Here is a 27,993-nt window from a genome sequence, read left to right on the forward strand (position 1 = left end):
CGCTCTGCCCCTTGACGTGGCGCGGACTCTCCCATCAGCCATGTTGATGCGTCGGCAGCGCCGGGGCGGCAGCGGCAGAGCGGGCGGGCGGCGAGAGCGGCCACGGCGAGAGCGGCGGCGGCGGCCGGGGCACGGGGTGAGTGGGCAGGGCAGGGCAGGGCTGAGGGTACGGGCAACCCGAGCGGGCCGTGCTGGGGGTGCCGCGGGGAGGACGGTCCTTCGTCGGCGCCGTGGCGGCAGCCGCGCTCCCCGCGCTGCGGAGTACGGGTACACCCGGCCTCGCTGCCGAGCCCGGAGCGAGTGTGGTGGGAGCTCCCCACCGTGGCAGTGGGGGGTTCCCGGCGGCCCGACGCTGCTCTGGGGACCCCCGGTGGCCCTGAGGGTCCGGGGGTGCTGCCGGCAGCGGGTCAGCGCTGCCCGCGGCCTCCCGAGCCGGGGGTGCGGGCGCCCTTCCCGTGCGGCGGGGAGCGCCCGCCCGGGCCGGGGGGTGCTCGGACCGCCGAGAGCGCCACGTTCCACCGGGGCTGCCGGAGCTCGGGTAGGGCCGGCGGGGCACGGCCTTTGCGCGGCCGTCGCTGCGCCCGGGGTAAAGGGCGGCTCACTCCGGCAGCGGCCGCGGTGCTCCTTGCCCAAGCTGTGCTGTACCCGCGTCGTTGTGCCTCTGGCGGGGGTGCCTTGAGGTGTAGGTAAAGCTGTACAAAATGCAGGCCCTGCTGCGTTTGTATGTGTGTTTCTTTTCTAATTTAGTTGGGTTATCACATACCTGGGTTATTAAAAAAAAAAAGTCCTCAGTACGCAGACTGGGAGAGCAGGTTTGGAGGATGACTGTGTTTGAGTAGTGAAAATGTTGTCAGTCTGACAGCTTGCAGTTGCTTTAGGTAAACTACTTAGCCGTTCTCCTTGTGCATTTGAGTTCCTCCTTGGAACTGAAATAGCTGATATCTCTATCTGATGAGTGATTTGGGCATTAAAAAATTAATTAAAGTTTTATTACTTATCTCTTTTACCAGATTGTTAGTGCATAATACACTGAAAGTAGGTGTTTTGTGAGAAAAGTGCACAGTGAACTGTTACTGATCTAGTGGTATTTAAACGCATAGCCATATGAGGGACTCTGGTCCATCTGTGCTGGAACTCTTACAATGCTGTAAAGAGAAATGCTTTGATTTCTTTTTTGTATGTGCTTCTGAGGAATGATGGATATTGTTTTGGGGATATTCCATATTGGGACAGATTTACCTGGGATGTGTAAATGTTTGAAGATGCTGATAGTCAACCAGTGATTCTCTGTGCAATTCAAGCGTGGCTTCTTTTGTGACACAGATTGTCATGGTGCAGGGATGCAAGGTACATTCAGCCTTAGCAGTGGGAGGTAGAAGGGAAGCCAGAAGGGACAGCAGTGACATCCCAGCATGGGAGCTGTTGCTTTCAGCTGTTCTAAAAATCCTTTCTCTATGGTTTTCTGAGGGCAGTATGTATTTTGTGGCATTTGGGTATCCACAGTTTGGTGTGTTGCCTGTAGGTCAGGAGGGTGTGCTGTTCTTGTATAATGCAGTACCTTTACATAGCTATCCCAGAAAATGTGCCTGCATAGCTGTGAAAATGGTATTGAATGTAACTCATCAGACCAAGAGTCCACATTTGATGAATGATGAAATAGGTAAGCATTATTGGCTCTTGAAAAGGAAGAAAAGAATGGAAGAAAATATGGAGGCGAAAGTTATTATTAGCAGGTTTTGCCTTCTGAATAGGAAATACATGCCTTATGAGAAAGTAACAGTATTAACTCAATAAATCAAAAAAGTCCTTTATGTATGTATGTATGTATGTGTGTGCATACTATTAGTCACTGCACACTGCTTGTACATTGCCCTCTAAGGAACAGTAACTGAGTGGTAAAAGTAATGTCTGCGTAAAGCCATTTCAAACATTGCTAGCTAGAGTAAAATGTTGAGAAAACAGTTTGAAGTCCAGTATAGAAAGTGTGAGTTCACATTGCAGTGTTTGGAGCTGGAGTTGGTGTACTCTGTAGCCAATGCCAATGAATGACTGAAATAGCCTTTAAATTGCAATTTGCTCTGTCTTCTCAGATCATTTTTTAAAGGAGAGATTATTCAGTTTGTGGTTATAGCGGAGATAGTTGCCTAGTGCAGATTCTTGCATCAATACCCCATTTTTCAGGGATAATACTCCTTCACCTTTTTCACAAAACACTGATGGATTTTAATCTACTAAGAGAGAAATTTCTTAAATTCTGTATCCTCTTCAAATACCAGGCTGTTCTTTCCTCTCTTAGCTGAATTAACTTCTATCTCAGATCTCTCTGTAGCAATTATAACCTCCAGATATTCTCTCCTTTTTCTCAGTTTTGTCCCCTGCCTGATGGCATTGCAGCAATTTGAGTAAAAGTGATGGTGGAAGTGCTCTTATGCACAAAGTCCCGTATGCTCCCTGTGTTGCAATTGCCGTGACTTGTTTAGATAGGAGCAGATTTGCACCTAGTATCGGTAAGACATTAAAATGTTGGCAGTTATTTCCTAAGGATATTAGCTGTGAAAAATGGTGCTTCTCTTTGTATTTTGTTAATCTGTTTTCTTAAAAGTCAGCATTAAAATAAAACCATCAAGTTAAACTATAATTTAAAATATTTTGAAAAGTTTTTATCTGTCACAGAAATGCTATTATAATTTTGGTAAATAGAGGTAGGCTTTGATAATTGGAGAGTTTCTAGGAGTCTCTTGTAGGATTAAGAATTCAGTGTGCTTGTGAGAATTCTTGATTTAAACCCCAGATCAGGAGGTTTCCATCATTTCTAATAGCTGTTCATTAACTTAGTACAGTCTAAATTCAGACCTAGGAGCATTTTTACTTCCTCTTACATAATTCATGTAGACTTTTATGGTAAATTCTTGATTATTAGCCAGTATGAGTTTAGATATCCTAAATTCTGGAAAAACCTATGCCATATGTATTATAAAAGTACTGTGAATCATGCAACAGGTATACAAGAACACTATGTGTAAAGCTGAGGTTTTTGTTTTGGAGGGGAGGGAGTGAACTCCTTACTGGCTGTCCCGGATGTTCACAGGTACTGTTGAGCATTTCAGATGTGTCTGTGTTTCCCAGTGCTCCAGCTTGTGAGTAATCATAGCTGAAAATTTTGAAAGCCTTGGGTCAGTGCCCAAAATTGTAAATTTGAATTCAAAAAATTGTTGAAAAGTGCTTCTTGATAGAAAATGTATTGGAATATGGCACTTGCATTGCTGTAGGAAAGTACTCTTGTGGAATATCATGTTGATGCTCCTTTATGTTTGCATGTAGGCAGCATTCTGAGTTACCAAAAATGTGATTAGAAAACTCCTACAAAATTTTATACGGCAGAAGACATAAAACAAGTACTCTCAGGAGAAATCCTTTCTGCTATTTCATTCTTAAAATAAGTTAGAGAATTAAAACAATTTGCAAGAATGACTGATTTTTTTGCTAATGAACAGAATGAACAACTAAATGGATTAGTGAAAGTCCTTAAAGCTGTGTGTATTTTTTGTAAGCAAGTCTTTTTTTATAGTATTAGTTTGCTGTATAATCTCTACTCTGACCAACCCTAGAATTATTGCTTTAGTTATAACACTCTTTGCCTGAGTTTGTTGCTTAAGTCAAGAAGTGATCAGAAGATAAGTATTTTTGCACTATTCGGCTTGCAATTTATCAACTATTTGTTATTTTGAAGGAGTTGCTGCATCCTGCAAGTCTTAATATTTTTTTTGTTTCCTCTTAGAATTCCACACACTGCTTTTAGGACTTAGGAAGCACTATTCGGTGTTTTATTGATTGTAACTCAATTACGATATTTGAATGAGTGACTATTATAAAGTGCATTCAATATTTAGTGGTTAAAAATGTTTGTGTTTCAACGTTCTGCTAATGGTTATCTTTTTATTTTAGTGATAAACAGAGAAGTTGACCATGACTACCTTCCTGGAATTTATCCAGCAGAATGAGGACAGAGATGGAGTTAGATTCAGCTGGAATGTTTGGCCTTCAAGTCGTCTTGAAGCTACAAGAATGGTAGTCCCAGTGGCTGCCCTCTTCACGCCACTGAAGGAACGGCCAGACTTGCCTCCTATTCAGTATGAGCCAGTTTTGTGCAGTAGGACCACGTGTCGAGCTGTTCTGAATCCCTTATGGTAAATCTAATGCATATATTATTACAGTATTTTGCCTTAAAATCTCGAGAATAGTGCTAGTTGAACTGTGCAAAAGATCTGGTGTATGCAAGTTCAAGTGCTCCTCATATGAGTATACAACTCAGGCTTACAGATCTTAGACGGTTCTGCACATAGATTTGTGTAGGTAATGTACATACTTAAGACACAGCTTTCATTTAGGGAGTCTTTTCAATGTACTTAGTTATTGATTAGGTATGTTATTTTTCTGGAACTATACATCTTGGGAGTTAGTATACTCTTAACATTTTGCCTCTAGAAAGTGACTTACAGTAAAAAGTTACAATACTGTATCTTTTGAACTGTTGGGCTCTGATATAGTTTAATTTCCTAGTGAAATAAACTATTTTTATTATTGACCTTAGTTCATTTGTAGATCAAAGCAGGTTAGCTGGTTTAGTTTACCGAAACAGAAGGTGATAGACAGATAGATGGGTAACATCAGAAGTAGGCATGAGAGAGGGTGAAAAGCTGTTTAAGCTAAAGGGTAATACTGGCACAAGCTCAAATGATTGTGGACTAGTCATGGATAAGTTTAGGTTGGAAGCAAAGGAGGGGTGTTTCATATGTCATTCCTGTTACAGTAGTATGGAAAAGAAACAGAACAATTTCTAAGTTAGAGTTTGATAGGCATGGGAAAGATTCTGATAGTGAGAGATTAGATGTGATGTAAAACGTCCTGTAGAACAAGTTCATTTGTATGAATGACTTGTCCCTGGTTGGGAGAAAAGACAGTTTTGAAGCAGATGTAGAATTGTGCTTCAGTATTAAACACAGTGGCTGATTGTGCTGGAAGTCAGACTTAGCTGAAGTTAACTTTTTCAGAAGCGTTATCTGTTTTTTGAGGGCTGGAAAGAAAACAATGGAAAGACAAAGTTGTAAAGGGTCAGTCAGATGCCTGACATTACAGCAAGCTGTGGGTGTTTTTCTGTATCTTGTGTGCAAGTCATGACTGGATTTTTTTTTTTTTTAAACAAGTGTGATTAGAGACTCAATATGGGGGGACCTTGTGAGGCCTGTGTGGTGCTTTGGGCTGAGTAATTTGCAGCCCCTGTAATTGGTATAGATAATTTGATAGCAATAAAGCTGTTTTGTATTTACAGCATACTGGGACTTACCTGAAGATTTGATGATATTTTAAAAAGATTTTTGCCCTTGTAGACAGGAGAAGATATGGTAGCAGGAAGTGTACATTGAGAACTATGAAGTTTACTTTCCCTTAAGGTGTGGGTAGGGCTCTGTTAAGACTTCTCTATGGCATGAAGATACAATTTGCACTTTTTATATTAACTATATTAATAAAAATGTAGACAAACGGAGATAGTCTTATCAAAAAAACCCGTTATTTTCATTATAGAGGTAGCTGTAATATTGGAACCTGTTTTTTTAGGGCATAAGGTAAATTCATGGTAGTCCCAGACTCTGACAGCTAATAGACAGAGGCAGAAAACAATGAAAAATGCAAAGGTAAGGAGAGTTAAAATGATTCTCTAAACCCATCTAGAAAGTCTCTAATATGGGGGCTGAGTATTTTTAAGTTCCTTATTTTCTTTTTTTCCTTGAAGACCGTTCTTTCTTCCTAAACACAGTAATTTGCCTGATACACCTGTGTAAGGCTTCACTTATTTTGAGTTTTTAATATGGACATTTAGGAGAAAGTATATTAGAAGGAAGCTTTTTCAAAGTCACTGTGTTTTTGAAACACTAAAAGAAATGTGTCTTAGGGAGGAAAATGAATTGTTCATGCTATATAAACTTTTCTTATTGCATTTTTATAGCCAAGTGGATTATCGAGCAAAACTCTGGGCTTGCAACTTCTGTTACCAGAGAAATCAGGTAAGAAAATGAAACATTCAGCATATAGAAGATATTCTATAAGGCAAAATGAAAGTCTTGATTTTTCAAATTATAGTTGCAAACTGATATTGATGGCAAGAGCAGTGTGCAGCTGTATCTCAGACATAGCATTGATTTTTTTTCATAACAACAGTAGTGAACATTTGTTGCAAAATAGTCCGTATGTATGTTTTTGCTTTTGTAGAAGTCATAATCTTTCATTTATGCTTAATTTCTGTGTTTTTATTTGCAGTTTCCTCCTACCTATGCTGGCATATCTGAAATGAATCAGCCAGCTGAACTTTTGCCTCAATTCTCCAGCATTGAATATGTGGTACAGGTAAAATCATTAGATAAAATCTCTAACATTCATAGCATTGCAGTATGCAAAAAGAATTAATTTCAGTTTTATTTCTTCACTGCATTTTAATGACTCTGGATGTGTATGTGCTTGTTAGTAGATTGAACATTTATGCCATCAGTTGGAAAACATAACGTTTTATGAGAACGCTAGGATTGCTAATAAGACTGGTTTAAAAAAAAAAAAAAGAAAGAGGTCTGTTGTAAAGGTGATACTTCTGTTTGGTCTGTTTCTTTACAGGGGGCTAATCTGTGTTTGTGCCAGGAGGCTGCTCACTGCTGTTAGTTGCTTGAGCAATTTCAGTTCAAATTTGACTGACTGTTGATTGACTTCATTAATAATTTGAATTGAAATTTATATTTGGATGATCAGTAGTTAGTTTTAGGGCTAACTGGTTTGGAGACAGCAGCTCATATATATTCAGTTCAAGTGTTTAAATTTTAATATCCAACCTTTTTTAGCATGTAAGTTACTTGAAGAACAACAAAAAATGGACCTAACCCTAAATTGCAAATATTCACAATTGCAAATTTTTGTAATCTCTCCTCAAAGTTTTGAGGATTAAAATTTGTAAGACTTGAGTGAGGTAGATCATAATCTGAATCCTCACTGAAGTCTTACAAATTTTAATCAAAAGAAGAGGAACGGAATGGAAATTCACTGAATGGAAGCTGTATTTTACCAAGTCCTTTAATGCAAAGTAAATGGAGTTTTTGCTTATAGTACAGCAAAATTGGTTTGGATAGAACTGGTGAACTCTAGAGTAAAATTATGAGGTGAAATGCCATGGAATGTCATCACTTTGGATTATTTTATCATTGTGAATATCTTTGTGACTGTTGTGTTCATTTAGAGCAATAAAAGTTCATTGTTATTGGCACATGCTTCAAAACCATCGTGACATCCTGAAAGGAGTTTGTCCTTTCTTCTGTAGTAACCATTTCCTTTTTGTGTGGAGTTCATTATGGTAGGGGTTTTGTTCCAGATCCTCATTACTAATTGAGAGGGGGTTAAGTTAGATGGAACATTGACATTATTGGTATGATTAAAGTTAAAACTTTTACAAAATGAACTTTACTTGTTAATTTTTGATCCTGAAAATATTACAAGGTTTTTCATATGATTATAATTGTGTTTCTCAAAGCGTGGTCCTCAGATGCCGTTGATATTTCTTTATGTTGTGGACACATGCATGGAAGATGAAGACTTGCAAGCTCTGAAGGAATCCATGCAGATGTCGCTTAGTCTCTTGCCACCAACTGCATTAGTAGGTCTCATTACCTTCGGCCGAATGGTGCAAGTTCATGAACTTGGCTGTGAAGGGATTTCCAAAAGTTATGTCTTCAGAGGAACAAAGGACCTGTCTGCAAAACAGCTTCAGGTAATTCACTGAAGCAAACAAAAGGAAGTCATCAAGGTGATGATAATGGAATAGTTTGTAAACAAATTTTGTAATAAAATCTTATGCATTTGACTACAGGAAATGCTAGGGCTTACGAAAGTAGCTGTTTCGCAAGTTGGTCGGGGTCCTCAAGTGCAGCAACCACCACCTTCTAACAGGTAATCTACTTAGAATACCTAGAATATGTATCTTGACTACAATGATTTACTGATAAAACAGTATTTTAAGATAATGAAAACAATCAGCTCAGTGAGGAGTTGTAAAATTATTAGAATTTTTCGGAGATGTTATAGATACATAAATAATGATGCTTCAATAATAATTTGGCTGGTGTCCTGGAGAGTGTCACCTGCTCTATTCTTTTGACTAAGTAGGGTTCTTTCTGGATAGTGGTGGTATCTCTAAGTCAGCAACTTTTAGTTTTACAAGCTCTATGCTGAACTTCTCAAGCTGAGTGTGTATGTAGTAATTCCAGATGACTTCATCTTGGTGAGGCAGAGACATTGCTCTGAATCCAGACTAGAATCTAGAATTAGACATTACCGGTATATGTCTAATATATTGCTAATAAGCAACTGATAAAATGTTCATTTAGCATTTTAAATCTAAACTAATTCCATGTATTTGTCTTCAGATTTTTGCAACCAGTGCAGAAAATCGACATGAATCTAACTGATCTTTTGGGTGAACTGCAACGGGATCCTTGGCCTGTTCCACAAGGAAAACGACCTTTACGTTCTTCTGGAGTGGCTCTTTCTATAGCTGTAGGACTCCTTGAGGTAATAGCTTTTAACTACAGCTGTGCTAATATGCAGATAATTTTCTTGCAGAAAAGCTGCCACAATCAATATGTAAAAACCTTCCTAGTTGATGCATATTAGATTTGTAGGATGGTCTGATGCATATCATCCCTTATATGCATAGAATATTATGGACGTTTACCCATTTTAATAAGACAAAATTGAGACTTACATTAATGGCAGATTTAAGTTTTGAAGAAGTGCAGTTGTTGTTAAAATCCTTTCAGTGTGATAAATACACAGCTATTTATTTGGTTCAATTTGTAGCAACACCTGGTGGTTTTATTTGTCTTTTATTTCCTACAGTGCACTTTTCCTAATACTGGTGCACGTATAATGATGTTCATTGGAGGCCCAGCTACGCAGGGACCTGGCATGGTTGTAGGGGATGAATTGAAGTTACCCATAAGATCATGGCATGACATTGAAAAAGACAATGCAAAATATGTGAAAAAGGGTACTAAGGTAAGAGATGATGGTGTGGTTTTTGTTTACCTGGCTCTGAATAGTGGTGTGTCTTAAGAATGTCTTCAGAAATTTCAGTAGATTGAGTTAGGACTTTTCTAGTCATATTGGAGTTCTTTGGAGTGCTTTTCTGGTTTAAGTCAGAAAAAATTTATTTTACTAAATGTTACATCTAGTGTAAGGCTGACCCTTCTAAGACAGCTGCTCAAAACTGCCTCTGTGGTTTGGGGAGGGCTAGACTGTAGAGTTTAGTCATAGTTAATTTAATCTAAAATGGAAATTTGGGCTGGTGAACTACATCCAAACCCTGTTGAATTCATCTTAACTGATTATAATGGGAACTTAAACAATTAGCTGAGTTGTAAGCACCTGTCATTATAGACACATGAGATTGAAATGGTAAATTTGGTGCTGTGTTAGTACTAAATGCAAATTTTAAAAAGAAAAAGATCAAGATTTAGATTAAATATCAAATTTAGATTAAGTAGCAACCACTGCACTCTCTAGTGTGAATTAGGCTATCAGCTTATCAGAAAAAAAACCTAAGTGTTGAAAATTCCAGTCTTAGTTTTAACTTGAGCTAAAAATGTACTTTTATATGAATAAAGTCTGATAATGTTTTAGTAAAATTCTGGGAGTTTGGGATTTAGTATGAAGATGAGGAGAGTTCAGGTTGTAAATTGCTGTGAACTGTATTTTCATCTTGGATTTAGCATTTTGAAGCCCTGGCTAATCGGGCTGCAACAAATGGTCATGTTATTGACATATATGCATGTGCATTGGATCAGACTGGTCTTCTGGAGATGAAGTGTTGTCCCAACTACACTGGGTATGTGTCTATTAATTTTTAAGTAGTATATAAAGATGCAAGTTTTTGGTTTTTTGTATTGTTTAACAGGAAGCATTTACAAAAAATGAGCTACTTTTTAAAAAAATAGCACAAACACACTCTGTGCTGTTCTGGTTTTATTTATATTGGAATTTTAGAATTTCTCAGCCTCTGGCAATTTTGTCACCACAATGGTGGGTTTTATAAGAAGGAGATTTGCTGTTTTTCTTTTAATGTGATCTGTTTGAGGCTTGAATGATACAGGTATCTTTTAAACACACAGTTTATCATATGCACTGTTTCTGTTTTTCAATGTGTGTATATGTAAGCTGCAGGTTTCAGTAGAGATAAGGACCTGCCATCCTTGTTCTTCTTGCTCTTCAGAGTGGTACAAGCCTGAAATAATGAGTAAACTACACAAGATAATATAGTTTTGAATAATAAATATTAGAAGTAAACTGACTTTGCATGACAGGGTTTTGAGACATCTAAAATGTTGAAGTCCAGTATAGTATTTTCCCAGTGATTTTGTTACATATTATAATCATAATGACCTCAAGATGCATAGAGCAAGAAACTCACTTAAAATTTTCATCCATAACATTGTAGCAAAATACTAATTTAATGTTAGTCTATTTTAAGAAGACAAAAATGTGCCTCACAATGAACTGTCTTTAGTTTTAGTCATTAATAGAAATAACCTATATAAATCCCATGTGCTAAATTATTGCATAATAAGTAATTTATTTTAACTCAAGGGTTTTGTTTGTTTTGTTGTTGTCTAGAGGCTACATGGTGATGGGAGACTCTTTCAATACATCTTTATTCAAACAAACCTTTCAGAGAGTATTCACTAAAGATATGCAAGGACAATTTAAAATGGGATTTGGCGGCACATTAGAAATAAAGGTAAGCATACAAAAATTCTGTATGTTCGTGAAACTCTGGAATAGGATGGCTTCAAACTGTGGAATCTTTGTCCTTTAAAGGAATTTTTAGGAACATGCTAAACAGATGTGTTAAGGTTGGCTTGGTTATAGCTGTTCTGCCTAGCTATCATTTTGTAGTTCTGTGATTCTGTAAATGTGAGTTAGGTATAGTGCTAATTCCTTCTCACCCTGCATTCAGTGGCAGCTAAAAGAGAGACTAAACTAAAGTAAACATCTGCTAGAAACTCAGAATGCCATGTGCTTTGATTTTGATATCAGTAGTGAGTGTTTCTTGGATTTTGGTCCAGCTTCTCCGTGTAGTTGAGGACAGGTTTCCTTTCATTTTCCATCCTTATCAGAATCCTTTCTGGCACTTAAACAATGGTCATTCCCACCTCCACCCTTTTGAGAAGCTTACAGCTGAATGTGCTATAGGTGAAGGTACTGTCTTCATGATATTTCTTGCAAATTATTGCAATCCTGCCTTGTAGAAGAATATGAGGTTACTTTCATTTTTGGTAAAATTCTGTTTTATTAGGACAAATAGTTGAACCCTCTTTTTTTTGTATCCATTTTCTTTTGAATTTTGTTGGAAGATCCTGGAAAATGTAAAAGGGAGCCCCAGTTCTAGAGAGATGTACAAATCACTTCAAACAGAAAAATGACATTGGAAGAATATAAATAACTGGATCTTGCCTTTAGCTACATATGTTTAGGAGATAGAATATAAATGCATTGTGGGATATGTGTAGGCTTATCTTGCCAGTCTTCAATTTTAATCTTATCTTGTGAATATTTTAATCTCTTGGTTAGAAAAGAGACATTACCCAGTATACTTTGTAGGGTCTCAAATTCATAAATTAAACAACTTTTCTCCATGTTTTAATTTATATTCATGCTGTTATTTCAGGTGTACTAATTGGTACAGCAAACAAATGTAATTAAGTGTAGAAAGTAAGCACATGGAAAGTTTCTCTAAACATTGTTGTATGTGTACCCTTTCCTAAAGATATCAATAATCTGATATGCATTGAGGTTTTAATTATGTAATGAAAAAATGAGTGAATTCTTTACCATGGCATGTTAACATATGTTTTTATTCTAAATATGAAGACTTCAAGAGAAGTAAAGATTTCTGGAGCAATTGGACCCTGTGTCTCTCTCAACTCTAAAGGACCTTGTGTCTCAGAAAATGTAAGTAAACTTTGCTGAAAATGAGGGTAGTATCCTACTGTGGAAAAATAGGATTTAAGATTTTTGGATTTGACAAGAGGCTGAAACTTTTCCACAAATGGAACAAATACTGCTCAATTTTTACCAATTTTAAATTCAATACATGCAAGGTTGTATTCATTGCTAGATTACATTCAAGTCGTATTAGACCTTGCAGATTTCTTGTTCCTTGTTTAGATTTGTCCACTTGTTTAGATTGTTTGGATTTGGTTGCTGTAAAATTATTATGCAGAACTTACACCCTGATGTAGTAGAAATCAATGCTTTATTGTTAAAATCAAAGCTATGTCCTTTTACCTAAAGTGAACGATAAAAATACACATTTTAGAAAGACTTGAGAGAACAGGAGCATACAAGACTGTGGAAACATTCACTTTATCTTGATTCTGCCTTCCCATTTCTGTAGCTGTTTCACCAAATGCCCATTTAATTTACTGGAAGATTGCAGGCTCCTAAAGTAACTCCTTTAAATTATATATGACTTAAATCATCACTTATTTTCTTATCAGATAATATTGTTAACATTTGATTACTAATAAAAAACAATTCATGCAAGTAACCAAATCTCTCACATTTGAGAAGTCTTATTTTTGTTCCTAACAATTTGCATAATAGAGCACTTTCCAGTATGAAAATGCTCACAAGTGGCCTGCTTTAATCAAGCATTTTTCATTCCTTAATTTTTCTTGTGTTTATAGTTGCATCTTTGTGAATTAAAAATCTCAGTATAATCAGTGTTTTTTTTTCTTAGTGATCTGGTACAGATTTTATTGCTTCATTGCCTGAAGGGACCACATATATTACAATAAAAGTTAAAACCCTAAAAACCCAATTAAATGTACATCATCGTATTTAAACTACACATTTATTTCATAGGATGTAATAGGAAACTCAGTTTTGAATTCGTGTCTGTTCTGTCATTCTTTTGCCTTGCAATTATATAATTTATATTCCAAACACCTTTTTGTTGAAATTATCAGAATTAAAAATTTTGAGGTAAAACATATGAATAAAATGAGGATGCACGCAGCTCATTTCAGTGGGAACTGGACAATTCCTATAGGCATAATGCTTTTAAATGGATACAAGCACAGTGACAGTATTGGCAGCATAATTTTCCTTGAATGTCTTATGCAGTTTCACCGTGTCCGTTATGGTTAATGAATTATTTTAATGGGCTTTTCTGGATATTTATGTTCCTTTGATGCCAAAAAAGAATTGTCAGTTGAAATAGGTCACTACCTGTGTACAGTTATCTTCCTAGTTATTAAAGACTATGTAACCATGTACAGTATACTGTGTAAGTTCTCTACATTTTACTGCTGTGCCTTAGAAAAGTCTTTCCACTTACAGGTGCTTCTTGCCTCTTATCTTGGGGCTGTTTAAGCAAAGTCTGGTACTTTTTCCTGTTTCTGACCTGCTTTTTAATTTTCTTCTAATGCCAGCTTCTTGTCTTTCTAATGCTTTAATCTTTTAAAACAGCAATCCCTTTTTTGTATTGTTATTATTCCCACAACCAGTGCTACAGTTGTTTTGCAAGAGTGTGTGAAAAGGTGACAGACTGAATAGGGAGAAAGCTCGTGACAGAGTAGTTGTAAGCAGTTGTGTATAATGGCTAGATGCTGTATTTCACAAACAAGGAAATACTTCTAGTTTGTAAAAGTGTTATAACATCTTCCTGCAGGAGATTGGAACAGGAGGCACTTGTCAGTGGAAGATTTGTGGTCTTAATCCTACTACAACACTTGCACTGTACTTTGAGGTGGTAAACCAGGTAATAAATATTTGTCTATTTCTCTAGTCATCACAGTAATTTTATTTTATGTAACTATTGAAGCCTTTATTTTTGTGTGGTTCCCTGCACAGTAACAGGGATACAAATGATGCTGCCATTTTGTGTTGTCAAAGTTTAGAGATGGACCCTAACTGCTTAATGATGAACTAATCTTCTTCTTGAATATGATAATGGGAACCAAAGAGCTCTACAGATTTGGATAGAGCTCGTAATCTTTTTAACTCCAATTCTTCCTTTCAGAGTGTTACTTATTAAATGTATTTCAGTTGCATTATATGAAAATACTGTAATCTGTGTATTTAAAAGTGCTTTCCAGTATTTCATGATGTTTTAGTTACAAGGTAATTACTATATAATGTTACATTTTGATTTTTGCTTTAATTGCTCAGTATTTCCAAGTAAAGATTGGCTTCATTGAAAGGTGTCAGGGGCATATAGCCTGGTTTCCTGTTTCCCTGAGGGGCTACTAGGAAACAAGATGAAAATATGAGGAGCAAATGTGCCACTCCTTCCCACGCTTCCTCTTCTTCCAAATATTTGAATCTCAGGAACTACATGAGCTGACTGTAGTTTCTATATAATTAGTATACTGTATTTCACGGTTTGTTATCTATGCAAAGGTTTGAAAACTTGAACTTACTTTAGCCATTTTCCATTTTACTTTTTGCATGTTTATTTTGGTCTCATGTTATTAGTAGCTCTAAAACTGGCCAAAATTGATTTTAACTATCTTTCTCTTTTGAATTACTTTCCTAGTTAGTGTGTAAACCTGTATTTCCACTGACTAGAGTTTTGAAATTTCAATTTACACTTGAATTCCAATCTTTGTTTTGACAGCAATTTTGGAGATTCATTATTCAACATTTTAGAATAATATCAGGTTTCTTGTCCTGTAATTCCAGTTGTTCAAGTAGAATGAAATGAAATCAGCAATTGTAAGGCCCCTTGGACAATGTCTCTGTAAGGGTATGTGGAAAGAGGGAGCACTGGTTGCTTTAAGGGTATCTGGTGGAGACACCAACTGCTTCCAACATATCCCTTAACAGTCTCCAAGTGCATTAACCATATTTAGTAAAGATACTCAACATAATCAAAGCACCAGACAATTAATTTATATAACTCGGGCTGCCTATTGCAAAGAATGTTGCGATTTTGTAGTAATTAGTTACATACTTTCAAGTTATACTGTAAAATCTGGAGATTCTCCTTAATTTAATTTTTTTTCTTCCTGTACTTAGCACAATGCTCCCATTCCTCAAGGAGGACGTGGTGCAATCCAGTTTGTGACTCAGTACCAACATTCCAGTGGGCAGAGACGTATCAGAGTGACCACAGTTGCCAGAAAGTATGTTCTACTTGTGATGAATGATTTTTGAAAAATCAGGAGATATATATATAGATATATGCCTTTTACTCTATAGATTTTGTACCTGTTTTCTTGTTCTGGGATATACAGTGCCATAGGTGGTGAAAGCATGAGCGTACCTTTGAGACAGTTGCTTCTCTGAGAGGTTGCAGTGGCTGTATAATGATTTGATGGCAGTGCTCTGAAGTAAACCAAGTGGTTTTAGATGAGGGGGAAGCTTTCAGTGAAATTCATTGGTTTAAACTGAGGACATGGTTGGACTTATGGAATGGCAACAATCACTTCATAACTTAACCTGAGAGTTCTAGCTGCAGTTCAGGGGGAATGTAAATACCTCTTTTTGCATGTGTAACCCTTACCTGCAGTTTCCTTGATTCACAATTTTAGAATGTGATGTTTAATATTATAAAGGCATTTTTCAGTGTCCAGTGACATTTCTTTTAAGCTGAAGGAGATCATTGCTTGGTTAATTCAATGGAAAATTCAGTTTATTGAAAAAAATATTGCCCTGTTGATATGACTATGTTGTTAAATTACATTAGTTGTATTAGTAAAACCTTGGCAACTGATAAAAGGTGAGGATTAATAGTTCACCTTATAAATTGAAAAGAACAATCAAGGTGCACAAGAATGTTGCTAGAGTGGGAATATGTGCTAAGCTTTATGGATGGTGCTTTCTGTAACTTACCTTTCATAATTATATTTTTTAAAAAAATTAATAGCTGTTATTAGTGACATTATATTTTATTTCACTTGTTGCATGGCATCTGTACAAATAAGGGACATTTCTAATTAAAGAACGGCTAACTGAGATGCTGCTTGTTTATACCCAGCAGATTTTTTTTGAAGCTCCAGCATCAGTTTGTTAAACTGCTAACGCTGCTTTCTTTGCCTTAATTGTGAAGGAATATTTTGGGGTTGGACATCTTTCCTATCACTGTGATGAAAATATTGTATTTTTCTTTTGCAGCTGGGCAGATGCACAGACCCAGATTCAAAACATTGCTGCATCTTTTGACCAGGAAGCTGCTGCAATTCTCATGGCTAGATTGGCAGTGTACAGAGCAGAGACAGAGGAGGGGCCTGATGTGCTTAGGTGGCTGGACAGACAACTCATACGCCTGGTAAAAAGAGCCATATTGAAAGAGTCAGATTGGTTTCTTGCTTGCAGACACATAATTCTTAAATGACTAGTGTTCAGTGATTTGTTTCTTTAAAAACAAAAAATGAGCTGAATGCTTCATTTCCACATGAGGGTATGCAGAATGAACTAAGATATTCTATTTTAAATGAAAAAAGAGCAAGTGTGTTTTCCGTTGATTTATTAATGTTTCCTCAATATGTGATAATTGCCAGCAATTAAGAGAAATGATAACATGAGATTTGCAGAAATCAAAGCTTTCTCTACTTTCTGCTGCCTGTAATGATACTGTAGATTAAATATTTTTGGGGAGAGGGAAAAAGGGAGTCCAAAGTATCTAGAAACCCATATGGAATTTTTTTATTTTCAAAAGTTCAATTTTCTGTTTGGGTTTTTTAATTTATTTTCTTTTTACCTGTAAGTAAGTAGTTATCAATAATTTACTTTTAAACATGTTCTTTGGAGGTGTTTTAATCATCTAACTCTGCTTAGTGATTTTAGAGAAAAAAACCCCAAAAAGACATTAAATATGCAAGAAAATCACTGCTTGTTGAGAACTTACATAAATGTTTTTGCTAGGTTTCTGTTTGTTTACAAAGTTGTAAGCACCACCAGTCATGTATCTGATACAACCAAACTTACAGTAGTGGCATGACCAAGCAAGTATGTTTCTTAATTTAGAATTTGGTAATTTTTTCTTTTGTTCCAGTGTCAGAAATTTGGTGAATATCACAAGGATGATCCAAACTCTTTCAGATTTTCGGAAACCTTTTCACTTTACCCACAGGTGAGTTTGTCTATTGGAGGGTTTGTGTATAAGTGATGAAAAGAGAATGCTCAGTGAAGAAAGAGGCCTTGTAGTACAGAGTGAAGTAAGACATGGATATCAGAATGAACTGACCCCCTGCCCCCAGCTACTGACTGCTGTGTGACATTAGGCAAATCACTTCCTGTTACCTGTGCTGCTGTGTCCCCTTTTGTCCTCTGCCCTTACAGTTAAACTTTGACTAACTGTGTATATTTTTTGTTTCTCCTATAATGAAATCCTCATCTTACCTGAATTTGAAATCATATAATGACACTTTTTTAAGGGTAGTTGTAATAAAGAAATTCAGAAATGTAAAAAATATATGAGTTTGCTTTGTTGTTTCTTTCCCATATTATTCATGATACTGACCACAAAAGAAACACTCCCCTGTGACGTGAACTTGACCTTGGTTATTAAACTTCAAATAGTTTCTTTGCTAATAATCTGTTCTGATAAATTACTTCATTCTGATGGCTCCAGATATGTCACTTCTGGACTCTCCTTAGACTTCCATAATATTTCTGTTCGAGCCACCTACTAATGTGTCTCAAGGTGTTAAATGTTGTGGAGAGATTGATTCAACATGTGGAAAATTTGATTCAACTATAAGGGGATATACTTTTTCCATTTTACTAGCAAAGTTCAACTTTGTAGTGGTTTGTATTTTCTGTACACATGCTATAACTTACTTTGTTCCAGCACAGCAGCCTCCCTCACAGGAACAGTAGGACTTAAAGGATTTGACAATGTTTCTTCATACTATTTATCAGTTAGTATTGCAGAAGAAGGAATATTAAATTTTTCTCTTACTTCAAAGCAGCTTTGTAGGTTTATCCATTCTGATACCTCTCTTACTGTCATGAGAATATATAAAAACTGGTAGAGCTGCATATACAAGTTAGAAATGTTAAAGGAGTTAGAATTCAATTTTATTGTGGCATTGATCTCGTAGTTTGTGGAAAACATTTATCTCCTTGTGCAACTGTCGTTTTTATCTTGGAGTGGGAGTTCAAACAAATGGTTCTTGTATTGCAGTTTATGTTTCACTTGAGAAGATCTCCTTTCTTACAAGTTTTTAACAACAGTCCGGATGAGAGCTCATACTATCGTCATCACTTTATGCGTCAAGATCTAACCCAGTCGCTTATCATGGTTCAGCCAATTCTTTATGCCTACTCTTTCAATGGACCTCCAGAGGTATCAGCAAATATAACTTCATAGTAGATTAAGAGGTGCTTTTTTGAGTGAAGTGATTGTTGTCCTCACTATTGCATGTTATATAAGGTGTTAGTTTATAATCTATTTTATGAGAAAGAATATTCATTTAATTTACAACATACAATGAACAAGGCATATCTCAGAATTCTGATGTAGAAGTCTTGAGATCAAAACTCACTTTTTAAAGAGATGATGTTTTAAACTAAGGAATGGTATTTTTTTGTTATTTTTTAAGAGCTGTAGCAGTTTTGCTTTTATGTTTGTGGTTCCAGAAAGTAAACTTAAACAAAAATGATTTTAATTAAAATGTACTTTTTCTGTTGAGTCTGAAAGAAAAGTTGTGGGTTTTTTGGCGAAATATATGAAATTTCCTCTATATTAATGTCCTAATCCAAAGCTTCTAGTTTTGAAGTGATTCCTGTTATGTGTAGATTTGGTACAGAACCTTCCAACTGACCTTGTCATGGCACGTTCTGTATAAACGTAAAATAAAAAACTGATCTTCCAAGAAGCTTCTGAAAGAAGTGTAAGAGAGGAGACAACCAAAATAATCTCCTACATAAAAGAGAGACAGTGAAACAAACATAGTAGTAAAAGATCTTGGCAGGTTGGAATTCTAACTTCTGTTAGGATTTTTTTTTTTTTTAAACTATCCATGGAGTCAAAAAAAAAGGACTTGTAAAAGTAGAGTTTAAAATAATAAGGTGGCTTGTGAAGCTCACAGGCGTAAGAGCATTCTCCCATGTATGAAAAACAAGTAGTCACATTGGTGATGCAAAGGAGAAATCTGATTAAGCAGGAGCTGATGTCTCAGTGTAGAATGAATAATAATATTTTTGGTATCCCTAGCGATATTGATTCAATTAAATCATATAGTATTGATTCAGTTAAATCATATAGTGCCAATATGTTGTCATTAGCCTTAAAAAGGTGAATTAAAACCTTAAATATTGCATTAGATTTCATAAATCATGAGTGTTTACTATATATGGTATTGGTGGATATATATGCACAGTAATAATAGCTACAAGAACAAGACTAAAAAAAATCCCAAACAACCTACAACCTCCAAATCTTATACTCAAATAACTTCTAAATCTTTGACATACAATTCAAATTAATTACATTCTATAGGTAAATATGGAGGTATTGCAAGACTAGAAAAGTACATAATAATGAAAGGAGTTTTGGGTCTTGAATACATTTTTTATTACTTTCATGAAGTTATATATTCAGAATCAGGCTGGATAACTTCAGAATGAGATTGTGTGGGTTGCAGATGGGGGACATGAAAAGGAACAAATGTAGCGTTTTAGTAAATGATTGAGAAAATTCCTGAGATACAGTTACTGATTCAAAAAGCTGGCGATGCCATCTGATTGTCCAAATATGCATCAGTTGGTAATTTTTTGTTTATTTTTAAACCTTAGCCTGTTCTTCTGGATAGCAGCAGCATTTTACCAGATCGCATTCTCCTTATGGACACCTTTTTCCAGATCCTTATTTATCATGGGGAGGTAAGAGTTGTCATTGCTTACATAAACACTCTTTCAGTAGGAGTGCTACACTGTGGGAGTTGAGTTCCAGTTCCAGTGCACCTCAGTACGTGACCCTCTCATCTGCTTGGCTGATAGCAGAGTCGTAGTTAATGTCTGTAGTTTGGTACTTTGACATGCCTATACACAGATATGCGGAGCCCCTGGTGGTCTAGTGGTAAAGGCGTGGCGCTATCACCGCGGAGACCCGGGTTCGATTCCGGGTCAGGGCCACTCCCGGGCAGGTGGGGCTCGTTAGCCCTTAAAGGCAACCCACCTACGTCCTAAGGACCTCGCTGCCACCGTCCAAGCTCGCTTGGCCCCGGCAGATGAACCTTAGGATTAAAGGGTGGGCTCAGTTCCGCGCACACTGTGTCTCACCTAAAAAAAAAAAAATCCAATGCGCAGGCTGGAAGGTGTAAAGACCTTCCCCGGATCTTCACTCGTGAAGACTGGCCATTATATTTATTTATTATATTTATTATTATTACACAGATATGTGACATTAGTTTATGTTTTGGTCTTATTTCTTATGATGCGTTTAAGATTAATTAGCTTCAATGTGCAGATTATTTGTTTTAGATCAGTATCTTTCCTACCTTTAAAAGTGTCGTTCCCTGCCTCTTCCTTTCCCCCCAGATTTTCACTCATTTATTTTAGACCTTTAAATTAGTTCTTCAGGGACAGGGAGTCAGAACACAGCTTTATATTCACCTTTCATCTGCACTGTCCAGGAGGAATGGAACTGCTCCTGGCAGTTAGGTAGATAGACATTCCGTAGTAATTGAAATACAAATGCTTGTGATTTCCTAGTTCTCTGCTTCCCTGGAGGAATTGAGCTGCTGCTTTTTACTACCTTGCCACTGTAAATGGTTCACAGCTGAGAGTTTGAAAAATACTGTTCTGGATCATATCCTTGTAGCTGCACTGATAAAAATATTTCCTAAACTTCAACGCTTCTTAAGCAGCAAAATGTTACGTCATTTTTGTCAGGAAGCAGCAGGGGCAACCTGCTCTGTGAGGGAAAAGGAACAGGGAACTGATCATCACTGCAAGGTAGGCAGAGGTCTTGCCACTGAAGACCTGGCCCCCACTGTACCTGAGCAGGGCAAGCAGAGTAGTTGTGGGCAGTAACCAGGCTCAGCCTTTAGTCCAGATCACCAGAAAAGTCAGTGGGGATGAAGCAGGTCCAGGTTCTAGTTAGACAGTCAGGTACCCGGATAGGGGTCAGGATGAGTAGGATACATGAGCAGATACAGATGTGGCTGCTGTGCAGCTCAGGCAGGAGTCAGGAATGAGACCCTCAGCTTAAAAGCAGCTGCCAAGCAGAGGAGGGAGGAATGCCTGCCTGCTAAGGGTCTCCCTGGAGTCTTTCCTAACAACAGCCTGTATCACTGAGCTGTGCTTGAGCAGCCAGCTTCACTCCTAGAAAGTGAGGAGGTTTCGCTACAGGCTCTGAAAGATAAATATCAGTATAAATAGTTATTTATAATGTGTCATAGACATGCAAAATAGAGAAGTGTAAATGGTATCTTTGACCTTCTAAACTAAATATTTAACATACAAAAGATGATAGAAAAGGAAAGACAGATCAGAAAATGTTAAGAGTTTGAAAAAAAAAATCTAATGGCATGTTACTTGCAAGATCTTGGCTTTTGAAAATTAACTTGCATGTTCTAGGGCAGAAAGGGGTGAGTGATAGAAAAGAGGCCAGCAATGTCACATTTTCCTCAGAAAAGTCCTGTGTATTTTCTAAGAAAGATTGGTGAATTGGTTATAAACTTGCTTCTTTTCGGTTATAAACTTCCTTCTTTCCTGTCCCCAGACCATAGCTCAGTGGCGTAAGTCGGGGTACCAAGATATGCCAGAATATGAAAATTTTCACCACTTGCTACAAGCTCCGATAGACGATGCCCAAGAAATTCTCCATTCCAGATTTCCAATGCCCAGATATATTGATACAGAGCATGGAGGAAGCCAGGTATTTATATAATCTAGGAAATGGTGCGTTGGTAATGTCATGAGATTTTTTTTTGGTAATAAACATGCATTTCTATGCTAAAATGAATATAAATTTCAAGTGAACATTTTGAATCTTAAAGCTTTTACAGAGCGAGATATTTAATACCAGCTTTTCCTCTAATCTGTGAATTCCTGTTATTTATTATTATTTTTACCCTACTGACTTTGTCTCTTGGATTCTTTGTTTTTAAGGTGTGTAGGACAGAAAAGACAGTACTTGTGTGGGTCTCTGAACCAGTACCAGAATTATTCTTTGTGTTATTTTTTCAAAACTTCTTAATTAATGTCTTGTTGATATTCATATTTACTTTGCTAGTGCTTAGAAAAAGACAAAAGCTTACTTTCAGCTGCATCAAAAAGTTCTTAGCAGTTCTGCATTATAGCTATAGAGTCCAGGAAATAGCTTTATTTATAGAGGTGCTTTTTGCTGCTCTGGATAGGTGTCTGCATCTCCAAAGAATAGAATTTACGTATTTCAAATACACGTGCAACTTTTTTCTGAGCGCAAGAATATCCTATTTGAGAAGATTAATTTATTGTCTTGGTTTTGTTTTTTAAAGGCTCGCTTCCTGCTTTCAAAAGTAAATCCCTCTCAGACTCATAACAATATGTACGCGTGGGGACAGGTAAGTACGAATCTGCTGATAAAGCTTGTACACGATTTTCTTTTTCCCTATTTCAGAAGTCAAGTAACATGTTGTGTACATATAAGTGATAATGCCAAGTTTCGAAACTGAAAAAGAAATGTAATTTTGGTCTGATGTAACTAAAATTATAGAAGTTGAAAAAATGTGAGGCTCTTTGACCTTCACTTTATAGCTTCCTCTTCAGTTAGCATGTTGCAACCTTGTATTGTTATCTCCTTCTCACAGAGCTTTAGACCTCATCCCTATTAATACCTTCAGAATCCTGGCAGTGAGAGTACTTACCACATGTGAAGACTAAAGGACCTTTTTGCAATAGAGGAGATAAATGTTGAAGATAGTTATGGGCAAGAACTAGAAAATACATCAGTGCCAGCGTATTGACGTTTTCCAGAATTTTTGTGGTCCAGTTGACCAGGAATCAGTTTACAAATCTTGTCTTTAGGAAGGAAGTTATGTAAGAGTTCAGAAGTTAAACTTTCTGGAGCACCTTTTATTCTTGAATGTTGCATCTCTGTTCCGTGTTTTCCTTCCACACTCAACTTCTTTAGTGGGAAGAGAAACACTGCTATGGGTTGAATGCTAGTGGAGTGTAATTTTCGCATGCAAATGTAATGGCATCAGACACTTGAAGCTACGTATTAACTGTGCTCTCAGAGTATTTTGCTAAAGGGTTGACAGTGTAAAATCATGAATGAGAAAGCTCTGTAACAATCTTTTGGCCGTGATCTTTGTCAGATAAGTTTTATCAGGGTTACGTTTTCATAGGATGAATTGGTCTAATGAAGCTTCAGGCAGTGAAGAGCACTGAGCTCCAGAGTGAAAATACTTGAAAACTCTGTGCTGCGTTGAATCCAGCATGATTTGAACCCAAATCCCAAATTCCCTTGCCTCTGAAGTCGATAACCTAACAAACAGTCTGTTACTATCTCTCTTCATCATGTTTACCCCACAACATACACAAAAATCCTGTAGTTTGGAAGGTCTTGTTTTTATCTAAACACTACCTGGAAATTTTCACATTTCCCACAGTACAGGGCAACTGTTTTTTGCTCATTTAATTAGTAAGCAAGTGAAGCAGTATTCCAAGTGCAAATAAAAAACAGTTCTTTACCTCATCTCTAAGAAAATTATTCATGCTGGACAGGTGAGACTCTTCAATACAATTTATAAAAGACAACTTTCCCTTTTAATGTTGAGAAGAATTCTAGGGTAACATAAGAAATGTATTAACATTGGGCATGCGCTCAACATAATATGCTCTTGCGTTTGCAGGGGTTTTTGTGAACAAAGTTGAATAACGTACAAATTCTGAAGTGAGAAGTGTATCTGTTGGGAGAAAATTTAAAACTGATTTGCATCTTGCTCTTGTTTTTTCATGACCTCCCTGGATTGTTTCATGTAATTTTAGTTTGTGCATAACTGAAAGTCCACACTGACCTGAAGAGGGCACCCATACGCCACTGAAATCATCTTTTAGGAGGTGATAAACTACCTAGTTTGGTTTTTAATATTCTGATTAAAGATTTTCTTTAAGTTTTAGTAGGTAGGTGCCTTAACAGTATGAAAAACATTTTCAGAAGATAGCAGTAAGGTTTTCATGCATCCCTGTTATGTGGTTGGTTTTTGAAGATGCAGCTGAAATTTTCAGAAAAGTACCTGGGGGGTGCTGGTTGACAGGTGTCTGAACATGAGCCAACAGTGTGCCCAGGTGGCCAAGAAGGTCAGTGGTATCCTGGCCTGTATCAGAAGTAGTGTGGCCACCATGACCAGGGAAGTGATTGTGCCCCGTACTCAGCACTGGTGAGGCCACACCTTGAATCCCATGTTCAGCTTTGGGCCCCTCACTACAAGAAAGACACTGAGGTGCTGGAGCATGTCCAGAGAAGGGCAACAGCTGCTGAAGGGTCAGGAGCACAAGTCTTATGAGGAGTGGCTGAGGGAGCTGGGGTTGTTTAGCCTGGACAAAAGGAGGGTCAAAGGAGACCTTATTTCTCTCTACAACTACCTGAAAGGAGGTAGTAGAGAGGTGGAGATCGATCTCTTCTCCCAGGAAACAAGCAATAGGAGAAGAGAGGATGGCTTCAAGATGCACCAGAGGAGGTTTAGATTGGATATTAGGAACAATTTCTTTACAGGAAGAGTTGTTAACAGGGTTGGAACAGACTGCCCAGGGAATGGGTGGAATTACCATTCCTGAAGGTATTTAAAAGACATACAGATGGGGCACTTACAGGCATGGTTTAGTGGGGGTTTGGTGGTGCTGTGTTAATGGTTGGACTCAGTGGCTTTAAAGGTCTTTTCTACCTAAATGATTATATGATTCTTAAATAAGAGATCTCAGGCTTAGCATTTAACAGGCTTGGAAGTAGAGCATCCTTTAATTTCACCTTGCTGCTATCAGCTGGCATATAATTTAGTGTGCCTTCCCTGAGAGTAGATGCATATTGTAGTGATCCAAGAAATCTTACTGCACTTGGATTTGTCCCTTGATCATTAACTGAGAACTTGTTTTGGCCAGTTCTCAAAAGCCACAGTTCTCAAAAAGATACTTCTAAGCATCCTCGTTAAGACTTTTAAGTCTGTGTTTTGGAAGACTTTGCAACAGTCCAGACACCTCTGGTTTAATTTGTAAATATGAGTGCCTAGTACCTTTGAAATGGTTGAATTGGTGAGATTTATAGAAATTGTTCTTACATCTGTAAATGGAAATAGTGGCAGACTGGTCTCAAAAGACTATGTAACATTTGCAGAGTTGCCAAGTGTTGTTTTATTTTGATGGTAAGTTTGTTCAAAAATAGTAATTAAAACCTGACCATTTAGAATTTCTTGGATTTCTTAAAATACTTCTGAGGCTCAAAAAATAAATTGCAAGAATCCACCCAGAAGGTTTTTTCAGATCTTTTGTGATCTGATTTTTCATGACTTTCAGATTTTTTGGTCTTTCTCTTAGGTGACACAGAGCTATAGGAGGAGAGAGTTGGCCCAACTCTTCTTGGGAAAGCCAGTTGACCTTTACTCGGTGTCAAATCAGACCCTTAGTGGATTTGTTTCTTCCTTTCATCATTTTGATATGTCTGAGCTTCACTGACAGATACTAATTTGTTAGTTGTGTCACTTGCATATTACTGTTTCTCTCCCCTTTGTCTGCTCCACTGAGGTAGGAATCATGCAGTAACTGTGCCACTGAAATTTATTTACTTCTAAAAAATTGTGAGTTAGTATTTGGCAGCTGTCAAAAACTCGTGAGTTTTATCTGGTTGATGTAAATCTTACTATACAGCAGCTCATTTCTGTATGCATTAATATGAAAGAGTGTAGTTCTGGGTTATGCCTGAATTTGTATAAACATATGAAAATGTATGTAAATGTACAGTCTGCTGTTTTTTTTGTCAGAGGATTTCAGTAATGGTACTCTTCTAAGGTCTTTCTAAATTTATAAAATGTTTGTTCAGTGGAACATGTTGTGCCTTAAAATGCTTTTTCTTCACAATGTGCATAATCATCTTGTTTCTCTTATTTTGTAGGAGTCTGGAGCACCCATTCTTACTGATGATGTCAGCTTGCAAGTATTTATGGATCATCTGAAGAAACTTGCTGTCTCTAGTGCTGCCTGAGATTCTGCAGTGCACTAAAGGCACAGATAAACTGCAGCCATGTTTCAGCTTTTTCTCCTTTACCCTTTCCCATGTCTCACTTGACAGAATGCTCTGATATGCACAAGCTGCCTGACTAGATGTAAAGCAGTGTTGTTTTCAAAGAAAAGCTTTTGTTATCAGCAAATGTTTTAATGTGAACTGCAGTTTGTAAAAATGACAGGTAGTAAATTAAGTTATAAGCAGAGGGAAAAGAACAGTCATTTTGATTACTGTGATATTCTAGTTACTTTGAGATCATTTGCCACAACTTTGAGATGTGATTTCAGTTTCCTTTTTAAAGGGTTGGAGTTGATCCTGCTCAGCACTGCAAAGACCCATTGAACAATAAAGGAAATCTTTGGTGATGTTGGGCTTTCCAGACTGCCACATGATTACTTTTGCTTACTCAGTTTGAGCATGGAGTGAACAAATCACCAACAAAAAACATATAAAAATGGTATTAACTCAGTCTTTTGACTTAGGCTGATGAATTTTTATTGCCTGCAGAGATATTACTGTTCATGTATTGTTTATTTTAGGGGTATTTCATTTCAAATATTTCTTGTCATTTACTCTGTTTGATTCTTTGGAAACAGAGTTTTTCTTTATTTCAACATAGAAAATTTGAACTGAAAAAGTATAAAATGTGTTGTTGAATGAAATTTAAATCCTTATGAATTTTGACAAAAATGTATTGTCAAACACAGTTAACAGGTGAATATACTCAAGAAAAAACAGTTCTACTTTCAGCTAAGAAGTAATCCTACACTACCAAAATGAACTGACTAAGAGTACAGCCTTGATTTTTGTCTTGGCGAGTATGCTTAAAAAAAAATTCACCTTTTTTACTATTGCCTTATAATGTGTATTACACTAATGCATGACACTGCACATCTGCTTTTTCTTTCTGCATCTTTTTTATTATGAATTCCACAGGCTGTAGTTCTTTTTGAAACAGTATTACATGACATATGATGCAATTAATTTGATATTTAGTTAATACTTAATTTTTTTGGTGGGTAAATTAGTAGGCTTTCCCATTTACTTGTTGAAGTTTACACATAAAACACATGTTTACATAGGTAATGTGACATTTTGACAAGCAAAGAGTGAAGTGTGGTAGTGGGCAGTAAAAAATTGTATCAAGTCTAAAGGAAGAGGGTTTTCACATAGGAAAGTCAGTTGTTTACTGGTGTGATAAGCATGAGGGTGGTTGTTCTGTAAATTCTTAAAAACTTGATTAAATCAATTGCTCTCCATTTCTTTGATCTAAATGAGATGAACTCCATTTGCCTCAAAACAAATAAAATACATGTTTTTCTCTCACTTTCATATTTATTGCATTGGTTTCTGTTGGTTCTTGAAATGAAATGTGGAAATAAAGGTAGTAGTGACATAATTTAGAATAACTTCACAAATTTTTTTATGTAATAATTGGTATCAAACTTTCAGAGGTACTGAATTGTTTACACTGGTTTAGAAGATAATTCAGTAGCCCTCTTGACTTTGTTTTTTTTTTAGCTAATAAACAGCTTAGTTTTTCTTACAAATATGTCCAATTTATTTGGCAGTTAAGTACTATTTACCTCGTAAATCAATTTATCACCAAGTCACGATGATGGATGGTTTTTTTGTGCTTTGCTTCCTTTAACCAGCTTTCACCTTGTAATAATTTTTTCTTAATCCAAATTTTTGGCAACATTAGCTTATTTTGTAATTTTGGATATTTAACATTGTCAAAGACT

General features: G+C 36.8%; 1 protein-coding gene across 1 annotated transcript; it reads left to right on the forward strand.

Moving 5' to 3' along the window:
* On the forward strand, positions 1-27,574 carry SEC23A (SEC23 homolog A, COPII coat complex component). Its single transcript, XM_050334962.1, has 20 exons — positions 1-136; positions 3,946-4,187; positions 6,005-6,062; positions 6,316-6,402; positions 7,568-7,804; positions 7,904-7,983; positions 8,460-8,604; positions 8,932-9,090; positions 9,804-9,919; positions 10,705-10,828; positions 11,962-12,042; positions 13,766-13,855; positions 15,115-15,221; positions 16,213-16,366; positions 17,093-17,170; positions 18,227-18,388; positions 19,840-19,926; positions 21,770-21,925; positions 22,527-22,592; positions 26,138-27,574. The coding sequence occupies exons 2-20, from the start codon at positions 3,967-3,969 to the stop codon at positions 26,225-26,227; spliced, it is 2,298 nt and encodes a 765-aa protein (XP_050190919.1). The 5' UTR covers positions 1-136; positions 3,946-3,966; the 3' UTR covers positions 26,228-27,574.
* Positions 27,575-27,993: the final 419 nt, after the last annotated feature.

Source organism: Myiozetetes cayanensis, unplaced genomic scaffold, assembly GCF_022539395.1.
Source record: "Myiozetetes cayanensis isolate MyiCay16 unplaced genomic scaffold, myiCay2020 scf6-25, whole genome shotgun sequence".
Lineage (NCBI taxonomy): Eukaryota > Metazoa > Chordata > Aves > Passeriformes > Tyrannidae > Myiozetetes > Myiozetetes cayanensis.